This window comes from Typha latifolia, chromosome 13 (assembly GCF_019914945.1).
Source record: "Typha latifolia isolate L0001 chromosome 13, TyphaL0001v2, whole genome shotgun sequence".
NCBI classification, from domain to species: Eukaryota; Viridiplantae; Streptophyta; class Magnoliopsida; order Poales; family Typhaceae; genus Typha; species Typha latifolia.
The window spans coordinates 1,107,295-1,119,541 of NC_133098.1; the positions used below are offsets into that span (position 1 = coordinate 1,107,295).

General features: G+C 38.7%; 2 protein-coding genes across 2 annotated transcripts; one reads left to right on the forward strand and one right to left on the reverse strand.

The window, feature by feature from the left end:
* Positions 1-1,570: 1,570 nt before the first annotated feature.
* Positions 1,571-5,999, reverse strand: LOC140799879 (pyruvate dehydrogenase E1 component subunit alpha-1, mitochondrial-like). The gene is made up of 8 exons (XM_073154397.1): positions 5,184-5,999; positions 5,017-5,096; positions 4,459-4,536; positions 3,835-3,930; positions 3,679-3,750; positions 3,477-3,530; positions 3,245-3,310; positions 1,571-2,068 (listed from the first exon to the last, which is right to left on the reverse strand). The coding sequence occupies exons 1-8, from the start codon at positions 5,866-5,868 to the stop codon at positions 2,024-2,026; spliced, it is 1,176 nt and encodes a 391-aa protein (XP_073010498.1). The 5' UTR covers positions 5,869-5,999; the 3' UTR covers positions 1,571-2,023.
* A 3,306-nt stretch (positions 6,000-9,305) lies between these two features.
* Positions 9,306-11,719, forward strand: LOC140799896 (uncharacterized). The gene is made up of 3 exons (XM_073154421.1): positions 9,306-9,468; positions 9,615-9,703; positions 11,346-11,719. The coding sequence occupies exons 1-3, from the start codon at positions 9,430-9,432 to the stop codon at positions 11,491-11,493; spliced, it is 276 nt and encodes a 91-aa protein (XP_073010522.1). The 5' UTR covers positions 9,306-9,429; the 3' UTR covers positions 11,494-11,719.
* The last annotated feature ends 528 nt before the right edge of the window (positions 11,720-12,247 follow it).

A 12,247-nucleotide genomic window follows, 5' to 3' on the forward strand; every position in this document is an offset into this window, starting at 1 on the left:
CCTTTGTTCATGGCATAACTTCATTAGTGGCCAAAAGAAAAATAAACACGCATTGTGTACCATACTAAACTTTCGATTAACCAATAATTATAGTTGCTAATTCTCTACTCCCAATGGCGTAAGTAGACGATGAGTTCAACGTTATTAGCCTAAGTGGCGGAACCCTACAGCCTCAACCAAAAGAGACGGGAGTTTGAATATATCTATCTATATATATATAGAAGAATTTTGTAAAAGAATTACTGTGCCAAGTCTGCTGTGAGGACAATTGGCCAGTTATAATATATTTTAATATGAGATTTAATGTAATTATCCAATCTAACTATGATAGAAAGCTAAATTTACTGCCCGGCCTATAGCCTAGCTGCTCTTAGATTAATGTATATATGAATTCTAACACTAAGTAGGTGATATTTAAGTGATGAAGAATTGATGCTATAAAGATGTTTTGGGAATAATCCCTTCCTTGTAGTAAGTGTGGCAAAAGATAATAGGCAAACATCCGAAGATGGCACATTATGTATAAAGTAATCACGACGTGGCTTCATACTACAGAGAGGCAAGTATATACTGCACATGGGAACCGAATGTTAATATACAGGTGGTACCTTTCTAAACGTCGAAGACTGTGTAATCTATAGAATCGATGCCTTTCCCTCCTGACGAATCGACCATTAATTCTCCTACTCTTTTGAGACATACGATTTGTCCGACTCGTATGAACCGTGTGAAAGTTGACCACCTTATAGTGTGTAATGATTTGCTCAAGGGTCATGTGTACCACATGGATGATTCCACCATGGCCGTGTGAAAGTTGACCAAGCATGTGGTTTCCCTGATGTTCCATTCCCCTCGAGAACCTTCCACTCCATGTGAAATATAGTGAAGGATACGTTCCGAGAAATATAAAGTGAGAATAGTCAAATTAATACTCTTCTGTCTCCCATGCTAAAAGAAGCTTCCTAGTTCCTGCTAAGGTGGATATGGTGCCAGTGCCAGAACGACATAGGTGAGATCGAGTAAGGAATCTAAGAATAGACAATTAGGCATTAGCTAAACATAGCTATGAATCACGTAAAGGAGGGTGATTCATGGACATTAAGGTACCTGATATTGCTGACATAGAAGTCATCAGTCCCAAGACAATCAGGAAGCAAGCTTGTCTTTGATGGATGCAAGTGTCAAAAACTTGTGATAGTAATGGCATTGAGCCATTGAGAATCATACACGGCAAACTGTTGTCACTGTCAACAGAGGCTATATGCTGTAAATAAAGTAGGTAACTAACAAAAGTCTCATTCTCCTATACTTTACAATGGACGCGTGTGTTCTAAGGTGCTGTTCTCCAGAAAATATCGGAAAAGGTCAACAAGAACTTTGCTATTTGATGATACCGAGATCTTCAAGACAGCAACAAAATCCATTGTCCTTTGGCTACCAGGTGTTCTCTATAAATTACATGTCAGAAAGAGGCTTCTTTATTATGAGAGAATAAGCTCATAAAAAAAGAGATGAGCACAAAGCCGAGAATCGAGATGGTCGTAAGAGAGATGATATCCAACAAAAGAGATACAACTAAAAACAAGCTACTGGTAACTTAACAGAAATTCAAAAGCCCATGAAGAATCCATCCAATCCACCTGAGAAATCCAATTCCCAGACGACATGGCTGGTGTCATGGCAATGCAATACATCGTATAGCATACATAAACAATATGCTTATCAGCAATAAGATATATAAAACAATAATAAATACTACTGAAGGAAGGCCCTCAAAGAGGATTTCGTGCATGGTGATTTGCAAGGAAGACCAATATGTGACAGAATCTTCGCCTTCCACATTTATTTGCTAAACGTTTTTAAAACTTATTTTGAAGAGACTCTATACAATCGATATGCCGTGAAGAAACACCAAGGACTGGCAAAACCTTCACCCTGCATGGTTGCATCTTTATTCTCTAAGCATTCTGAAGACTTACTTCCTCGTATAGTTGAAAGAGTACTGAAATTCTAACAGCTGACTTCAAGGAAGAACAGACGTCACTTCCTTCCTATCTGGACCAAAAGCCTGCAATGAAGTATGTTTGATTCAGTTGCATATATGCTGGCATAGTATTTGCATGACACAAGCATCAATAGTGGTTTGTTCGCAATACAGTGCAGATAGGTTCATCCTAGGGGGAAAGAAAGCCTCCCGGCAGCCGAAAGAGCACCAGAGGGCCCAGGATTGTCATTCTTCTTAGAACACAGGCAATAAAAAATAAAATACACTAACAGGAAACAGAAATGTTAAATGAACATACCCCTGATCTCAAATTCAATCTAAGAAGAAACACGTGGAATATATGGAACGGATGAATCAGCTAGCCTCAATAACAAACTTAATAAGCATCATCCATGTAAAATGAGGACACGCTTGGTTTTGGAATTTCCAGTTCTTTATGGTCTAAGTATCTGACACATCTTGATTATAAGGTTGTACATTCGGACTATGATTTATTACTGGAAAGAGTTGAACGTTGCATCTGTTCTCAATGTTTTCAACTGGTGCTGATCAAGGCTAGGAAGCCAACCATCTAGCTGATCTTTGCTGAATTTACTGGATTTAGATTCCAAAGTTTATTTCTTTCCCCCTCTTCTCCTGCTTGGAGTTTAGAAACTACTACACCTAGTAAATGCAAACTATTATGTATAGCCCTGGCCTCCTTAATGAAATTGAAACCAAAACCTCAGTTCTACACCACGATCCTTTCAACGGAGTCTACTAAATATATACTTCTGGTAGAGAACCTGAAACAAGTGATCGTAAGGCTAAATCTTATATCATAGCTCAGAACCAGATGTCCCATTCAGATAAATTTCTTCCAACGAGGCTTATGCAGTCAAGACGAGATAACTTATGCTCCTATTACATGTCAGAGTGCTAAAATGATGACCAGAGTACCAACATCCATAACATGGCAAATTTAGATAATAATGCTGACTAAAATAGCTAGAGAAAAGATATATTGGCAGAGTAGAAACACTAACACTCTTGCTCCTCAATATTATAATTGTTAAACTATGAGAACTAAAACCAGGAGAATAACGAGAACACACTGGCACAAAATTTCCTGAAACTTAATTTTACAAAAGCAACTTAGAATACTTGAAAGAGATTGTGTTGGAAATAAGGGAGCAATGGAGAGTGCCAGAGTGCAGAGAATTTGATAATTGAGAGACAAACTTATACCCATATACTTACCTCCACTCCATAACCTTTCACATATACATTCGTAAAGAGCTCAGAAGAATCAGGCATAGGGCTTTCCTGTAGATGGTAAAGAGTAAATGTAGTCATGAACATAAGCAGCAGGAGATCCCCCCAAAAAAGCAGCAAAGAAAAAGGGAATCGACAACACAAGAGGAGCTGCCCTGTATAGGATGAGTATAGGAAGTAGAAATGTTGCAATAATAGATTTCAGATATAGGCCAACCTTGGCTTGAGCAATGGCGTCATCTACTTCTTTCCTGATTTCTTTCTCCATGTCCTGAGACAAAAAATAAGATGGACAAAAGAAATTACAAAGACTAATGAATCTAGTCAACTGTGGATGTCTCTGTAAGCTCTGCAGCCCTTCTGGACCTAAAATTTTTCAAGGATTTTAGCATGACTTATTCTATTGTAATTCTAAGTACCTTGAGCTCGGAGGCAGATGCCAGATCATGTGCCATTATCAACTTTCTAATCCTTTCAATTGGATCACGCTCCTGTAGGTTATGTAATGCAAACAACATTTTTAAATTTGGACAAGGTTTTGACTTATAATACAAATCGATTCTAACCACCCTTACCTGTCTTATACCAGTGATCTCAGTTCGTGTACGGTAAGTGCTCCCAGGATCTGACATAGAGTGCCCATGGTATCTATAAGTATCCATTTCAAGAATCTGAATGCATAAAGCAGAAGAAAGTATATTAGCCAAAAGCCATATTCAATATTCGGTAGTAGCCATCTATGCAATTGTTGGTTGTTCTGTCAAACAGATTGTTAATCCTTTACAGTTTACAGCAACAGTATATCAATTGAATGTTTCTTCAGATGTAAGAAAACACATTCTTGTCAGTCACATTGTATGCCACAAAGATGGAAACTATATTTGACTTACCCGCCATATCAGCTTCAAGGTAGTCATGCAGTCATAACACTCCCTTAGTATTCTAACCTATTATATAAATGCTAAGTGCCAGACAGTGGTTTGCATATCTTCATGGGCACATGATTTTAATATAATAATCAGCTAACTGTCTAGGATCATTGTCCGTCCACAATTGCAGAAGCTATTATATAGTAGTTATGCTTGTGTCGGTCAAACAGTAAGTCAGTCATAGAAAATACTGAACATAACCAAACTGCTTGCATAAAAGAACATATATTATGGAATAGCATAGATAAACCAAATTCCTCATGTACTCACAATGGGCCCATTTGCAAGAGCATATTCTTTAGCAAATCTGCATGCCTGCTTTACAGCAAGAGCATCCATTCCATCAACCTGCATTGAACACAATAATTACATTGGTAACTTTGACAAAATAGTATCACCAAAAAGAAAAATCTAAATCTACACCAGTTCACAGCCTTCTTTCTTCTACCAATCAAGCAGTATAATTGAAGACATGCATAAAGCTTATCTAGAGCTCTACATGTAGACAGGCTTTTAACTATGGGCTTGCATCGATACAGCATTCACCAGTAGACTATGAATGCGACCAAGTAAACTCGGATAACCTTTGTTGTCCGCCACCAGATAATGAACTGTAATCATGAGAACAGTGAAGGAAACAAACACTCATGTGCACATATTCTTACAAATTCTACTCAAAAGAATTACAACTACTAGCTTTTCAGTAAACATGTGCACGCAGTCCACATTCTACAAGTCGAGATCAGCAAATTAGATTAAATGCTGACATTCTAAGTAGCATTCGTGATTCATTAAACAGGAAAACTCGCTAAGGGCGTTTCTACCAACCTTTAGTCCGGGAACATAGTCGCCACGCTTGTAGTACGCCGGATTCTTCGCCGATCTCCATTCCGCCGTCCCCATGCCATCTGCAACAAACGATTAAACAATCCAACCAATCACCTTCATAACACCAATCACACACTCCGCTGCTCTATCTTTCTTTTTTAACTCACAGTGATTATTCTCGCAGACAAAGATCGCCGGCAAATCCCACAGCGCCGACATATTAAGCGCCTCGAACAGCTGCCCCTGGTTCGCCGCCCCATCTCCATATAACGTAAACGTCACCGTCCCCTCCTTGTTATACTTCTGAGCAAACGCGACGCCGCATCCCAAGGGAACCTGCGCCCCAACGATCCCGTGTCCGCCATAGAAATTCGCGTCCTTCTTGTAGAAATGCATCGATCCGCCCTTTCCTCTGGAGCACCCGTTGCGGCGGCCCATGAGCTCGGCGAAGACGGATACGAGATCGCCGCCGCGGCCGAGGTAGATGCAGTGGTCACGGTAGGCGGTGATGATGGCGTCGGATCTAGTGATAGCGGCCTCCATGCCGACTTCAACGGCCTCCTGGCCGTCGTAGAGGTGGCAGAAGCCGCGGATGAGCTTCGCCTTGTAGAGGGAGTCGGCGGCGATCTCCATGCGACGCATGGTGGACATGGTTCGGAAGAAGGATAAGAGCTCGGAGGGGGTCGTGTCGACGGAGCGGGAGGGGGGATCGATCCGGTTGCCAGTGAAGGGGACGCTCGTCTCGATCGTTAGGGTTTCGTCGCCAGAGGCAGAGGAGAAGCCACGAGGAGTGACGGAGAGGAAGCGGATGGAGGACGTGGAAGAAGAGGAGAGGCGACGGAGGAGCGCCATGATCGTCGTCTCCGGGAAAATGGGAAGGCGGCGGAGGAAGAACAACAAGTTGAAGAAATGGATTTGAATACTTCGGTGGGGCCTTCTAGAAACGACGTGTTCAGCGGCGACATGTGACACGACATTAGTTTGGCCTCGTTTAGATGAAGAACGAAGTAATCATAAATAATATTATACTTATTCTTTCTCTATGATATAGAGTGAGCTATAATTTTTGTACGCGGTTGTTGAACAAAATTTATTCTTATACTCGTTTCTATCTATGATTCAGAGGAGAGAGACAATTTTTGTATTTGAATGCATGGTATTAATTATACCAAATTGATGGCCTTTAGCTATAAATCATAAATAAGGAGTTCATACTTCATATATAAGGGTTTCGTGTTCTTCCACCAAACGAATACTATGACAACATTTAATATTTTTATTCCAACTCTAAATTAGATTAATAAAATAATGATAATGGGACTTTTCTTTTAAGGGAGAGCTGATAGGAGATAATACTTGATAAACATGAAGAGGGAGAGTAAACCGACAACTCTATTAACACAAGCCCTAATATTTAGTCTAATTTAGACAGTATTACAAATGAAAATATAGTATCGGACTCGCGGGCACACACAAATTTATAATATTATACGGAATCTCGAGCCAGCCTGTGGTTTCATCGCAATTCAATATTCTAAGACATAGCTATGTGAAACTCCGAATACTAGAAGTTCAGAGATCACTAACCTAAGATAGGAAAGAGAATTTGAAGCAACCAACATGTGCTAAATAAAGGAATCCAAAATAAAACATCCCATAAAAGGCATAGAGCCGAATCTAATCAATGACGGGATGGATAGAGGAGGAGCCTATGAATCCAACACCACGCAAGCTAGAAAGCTATCAGGAATAAGAGAAAGAAGAAAAAAAAACTTGTGGGGAAATACCCCCTCCCCTTCATGCTGAGAGGCAGGAGGAGTCGAGAGGGAGGAGCTTGTCTACGTCGGTCATCAACGACAAAGACCCTTCCTAGAGGGGACAAATTCTAACCTCAGCTTTGCTAGGGCCAACAAATCTAGAGAGATCAACATATTGGTAGGTATTGATAAGGATAAGGGATTTGATATCCATGGTATTAATAATGTTAATATTATACTAAATTTGACGGTAATTAGCTATATAAAGTTTGAATAAGAGATTTCTAATTTATGGATAGAATTTCTTATTCAGGGGTGTAATTTTCACAAGCATGATTAGGTATTTTTCTTTCACGATAAGCTCAAATCAATACCACGTAATGCTATTATAATTTTGGAGCCATAGCCTCTATAATGGACTAATAATATTCAGACCCTATTAGTTTCTAATAACTCATCTGAAGCCACGAAACAAAAGTAAATATGTTGCCTTAAAAAAATAGTAAAGAAGTTAAATATAATTTTCACCTTTCCACTAGATATAATTAGGGGTGTCAAAATAAACTAGCGGCTCGAGCTGAGTCGAGTCTGAGCTTAAAATTAAGGCTTGATTTGAATATCAAGTCGAGGCTGAACAAAAATCGGCTTGCTCAGGCTTAGCTCCGCTCAACATGCTAGTTTACTCTCTTTCCCTCACCCCATTCTGACCAATCTCAAGTGAATTGGACGGTTCACCCTCACCCATTATGATCTCCCCACCCTCACCTAGCCATCACCCCATCCCTACCCTCGAGTCATCACCCCACCCTCACCCATCTGGCCTTCTCCTCTCTGTCAGCCTCTATCGTCAAGCAACCGCCACCTCCTCCATCAGTGTTGGGCGTCAGCGTGGGCCTTCCCATTTTCCTCCTCTTCGTCGACCTCCTCTTCCTCCTCCATCGTCCATCTCATTTGGTCTCTTTCGGCGACCTCCTCCTCCATCGGCGTTGGCGTTGGCTTCAACCTCCTCTTCTTCCTCCTCTCGTCGGCCTCCTCGTCATCCATCGTCAAGCCACAATCGCCAGCTCTTCGTCAGCTTCCTCTGCCTCCTCCTCTATCGACCGAATCCTTTGGCCTCTTCTAACAGTCTCCTCCTCCATCGACAAGTCATCGGTACCATCTCCTCCTCTTCCATCGACCTCATCCTTCTCTATCGGTCTCCTACTCCTCCTTCGGCAAGTTGCCATCTTCGCCTCCTCGTCATCTAGTCAAGCTCAGGCTCGGCCTGGGTTCAGTTAGGCTTGAGCCTAAACTACATAATAAGGCTCAAAGTTAATTTTGTTGAGCCTAAGCTAAAGCCAGCTCACTCAGACTCGACTCATTTACACCCATGAATATAATATTGTATTACATCTTGAAGTGTAAAGCCTCGTGGATGTTTCGAATAGCAAGGATGATTGCCCCGAAGAATTTATTTTATCAACAAAAAAAAAGAGACAAATTAGATGGCTAACCATAATAAGAGTAATGTGAACAATTCTCTATGATTTATTACAGCTTCTTTGTTTCCATACTTTTGAAGCTTATATTATCACAACTGTAATTAGCTTATCTTCGGTTCCCATTTTAATAAAAAAATAATAATATTACACCTTGAAGAATAATAACTCTTTAAGGATAGAGGCATGCGATTCTCAATCATAATTAAGAAACATAAATACAAAACTATAATTAATCCTTAGTAGATCAAACATTTATTAGTAGTGCGCAAAGATCCAACAGAGACAATCAATTAATTATCAAGTTGGGTAGGAAGAAAGAAAGAAAGCCCATTCACCGATGCATCAGAACAAGATAGCTGAGAATATTCTTTATGGTGCCATACATTATCTATTGATTATTATTATTAGAGAAATCTATTAAAAATATCTTACTTTTTTCATTATAAATTTACACCCTACTATATAAATAATAATAATTCGAGCCCTGTATTGCTATCCTGATTATAGATAACATAATAGATAATATTTTATTACTTTTGAAAATAAAAATAAAATTCTTAAAATATTTCTTATTTAACTAGTTATTTATTTATTTTTATCTTAATTAAAAAAAACTTGTCCAAAGTATTATGGTTATTTTATACCTATAGTTATCTTAACTTATCTTCATAATAACTGCCAGTTAACAAAACTAATGATACGATAAATTTGGAGAATTTTTTAGGTATTTTAGTCAAAATGCACGGTAAAATATGATAGGGGTAAATAATAATAAAAATTAATGATACGGTGTTTTTAATAAATTATTATTATTGTTATTATTATTAATGACCGATTAATACATTTTTAAATTTTTTTAATAATTGGTACAATTTTTTTTAATTGGTACAAGTTGCGGGACCACTGAGCATTGTGAGCAGGTAGGTGATAATGTTTCCATTATTTTATGTTCCCCTTCTAGAAGCTTCGAAGCTCCACCAATCACCATAGCCTTTGAGCAAAAGCGGGTCCCACCCCAACGCAGGATACGTTCGTCATTTAGATGAAGACAGGGGGTAACATTCGAAATCCAATTCCAATAAATCAGGGCCAACCACATTTGCGTCAAACTCCTCCCTTTTTCTCTCTCCATCGCCGTCGCTCGCCGCCGCAGTCTCCTTCGGGTCCAACTTCGAATGGCTTCTTCCACCGTCAACCGATGGCTGAGGCCCGAGGTCAAATTCTTCTACTCTACTTCTTCGCCTTCTACCTTCTATTCTCTTAGTACTAACGCTAGACCGATTTACTTGTTTCCACCTCGATCTATTATCTAATCTCTTAGATCTGTGCCGATCTTACCGTTTGGTGCTTCGATCTGTAGGTTTATCCGCTCTTCGCGGCGGTTGGGCTTGCGGTGGGGATCTGCGGATTCTCTCTCGTGCGTAACATCTGCATCAACCCTGAAGTCAGGTAAGTTGTCGAAATCTAAGGACTATTTGTTGAATGATCTTGTTTATTCTGTCAATTGATGTAATATATGGGGAGAGGAAGGAAATAGTATTTTGATCTGAAGTGTAATCAGCAAACGAGAGATATGCGGATTGAAGATCTGAAAACGAGGGTAATTTTATTTAATAGAGATGCATAGAGTAATCCACGTAAATAGAAGAAAGCCAAATGAGCTACATAGTTGTTCCCTATATTTAGATTTAGAGGATTTCAGATTATTGGAATTAGATTCCAGTCATGCATCATCTTTTGATCATCAAACATTCGTTTTAGGGAAGTAATCTAAATCAGTCCATGCATTCGTGCGTTTTTTTTTCTAATGGAGATCCCCGTGGTTTGCAATCTTCTTGAATTTCTTCTTCTGGCTTTACAAAAAAAAGGGAAAAAAAAACCTGTGGTTGATTACCAAATAAGCGCTTGTGGTTTGGAACATCTTATTTTTAAGAAGCCATAGGAATTACTTTTTGGTAAAAATGAGATCATAGATTTTTTGTAAAAATTAATTCCTATTGAAAATTGATGCCACGAGGATCAATGATAGAAAGCTGCAAACAACACACGGGTATCTAATATGAAAGTCAAACTGTAAAAAAAACTGATTTTACAAAAGATTTAAAGAACAAGAACCTGTAGTTTGAAATTGAAACTTTAGTGACCAAAATGAAACAAGCAAACCATGAAGGACTAAATTAGTTTCTCAACACCATTTTATGCCTTGATAGGGCAGATTGAAGTCTCTTAAGCAAGAGTATACAAGGAGAAAGAATGTAAGTAGGCTTTAAAAAACTTTCATTGTTTTAAAAAACTTTCGCCTTTAACGCATAAGCTCCTGCCATAGATAGCCTTAAATAGAATATAAGTAGGCTTCATTTAGGTCTTGCTTAAGTGACCGCCTTATCATCTCATATCATATTTGAGTATGTAGATTGACTTTGAAATTTTAAATTTATTTTACATGTTGCTGACTTAGTGGATTCAAATAGCTTACTATAGTTCTTAACAAGAATGCATTAATATATTATTTAGATTGTATATATTAATTTAACTTCTTCTCTAACTATTATTTCTTTTGTTTTGTTATTTTTTGACGTCTCGAATTTTGGGCACTCGCCTAGGCACCTACCTAGTGCCCGAGGTGTTACATGATCTCTTGTTCACCTATCTACCGTTTGTAGTCTTTTAAAACCCTGCTACATTTATGAGAATAAGTTTGTGCATACTGGAGATAGATAGTTTATCAATCTAAGGATGAATTATTCAAGTTCTTGACGTAATGTAGACTTGATCTTTACTGTGTGTGTTGGCTTCAGAAATTGATTGGCGGATTTACCATAATATGCTCTCATAAATTGGCATCAAGTCAGGTATTGCAAAATGGAAAGGACTGACCAGAAAACTGATGACTCTTCTGGATTTGAATAATTTATTACCTGTTCTAAGTGAAATATTTGCACTGAACTAACAATATATCATTTGAAATAATATTGTTATACTGATAATTTTGGGATTTAACTACGAACCATGGTTTATGTGATGGATTTTGTTTATATGTTCCAACCTTTAGTACTTAGTACTAGCGCTAATATCTGGGTTACTCCTACAGGGTTAGCAAGGAAGGCAGGGCTGCAGGAGTGCTTGAAAACTTCGCTGAGGGAGAAAAGTATGCTGAACATAGTCTCCGGAGATTTGTCCGCAACAGAACACCTGAGATCATGCCATCCATCAATAAGTTCTTTGCTGATCCCAAGTGAGGAGTTTTGGCCATGAGCCACTATAACAAATTTCCGTATATTCTGCTTGTTAAAATATTGAATGAGTTGGTGTAGCTTCAATACTGTCATTTGGACTCAATGCTGTGATTGAATTCCAAGTGCCCATTTCAAAAATAATTTGTACCTCTGGGAAAGAACAAATTACTGGTCACAAACATTGTTGCTTTTGTGGCTATTGAACCTAAGTAACTGTTTGGCCTGTTAACTGTGTTTGTCTATGACAAGATCTGTCTGACTATTACATCCTATTTGCCCTACACCATTGGCTGCTCAGAGGCCCTTCGTCTGTGAACTTTCCACGAACATTACCTGGGTGTACCACAGGTAATGTCTACTCTAGTAGAATCTGTTATGGTTTGTGATGCTAATGATGCTGGGCTTCATTTATTGCATTTGGCCATCATGTTATCGTTCTACGGAAAAGAATCGTGCTGCTGTTGTTTTTCCTGAGGTATCGGCAGCTTACTTGTTGAACAAATATAGAAGTGACTATATGTATATGTGTCTGTAGTGACACCATATGATTGCAATTTTGATTATGTGGGTCTAAAGAAATCCAGAATTTCTATTACCTGAAATAATTTAACTCAAAGGCACTCGTCATTTAACCTTAAACTTGAAGGTTTCATTTTGGAAACACCAGACTCATCAGATTTAGATAGATCAAGCACTTCCTTCACCCTCAACAATCACACTACTGTGTTTACGGGCCCTAATATAATTAAAATTGAAG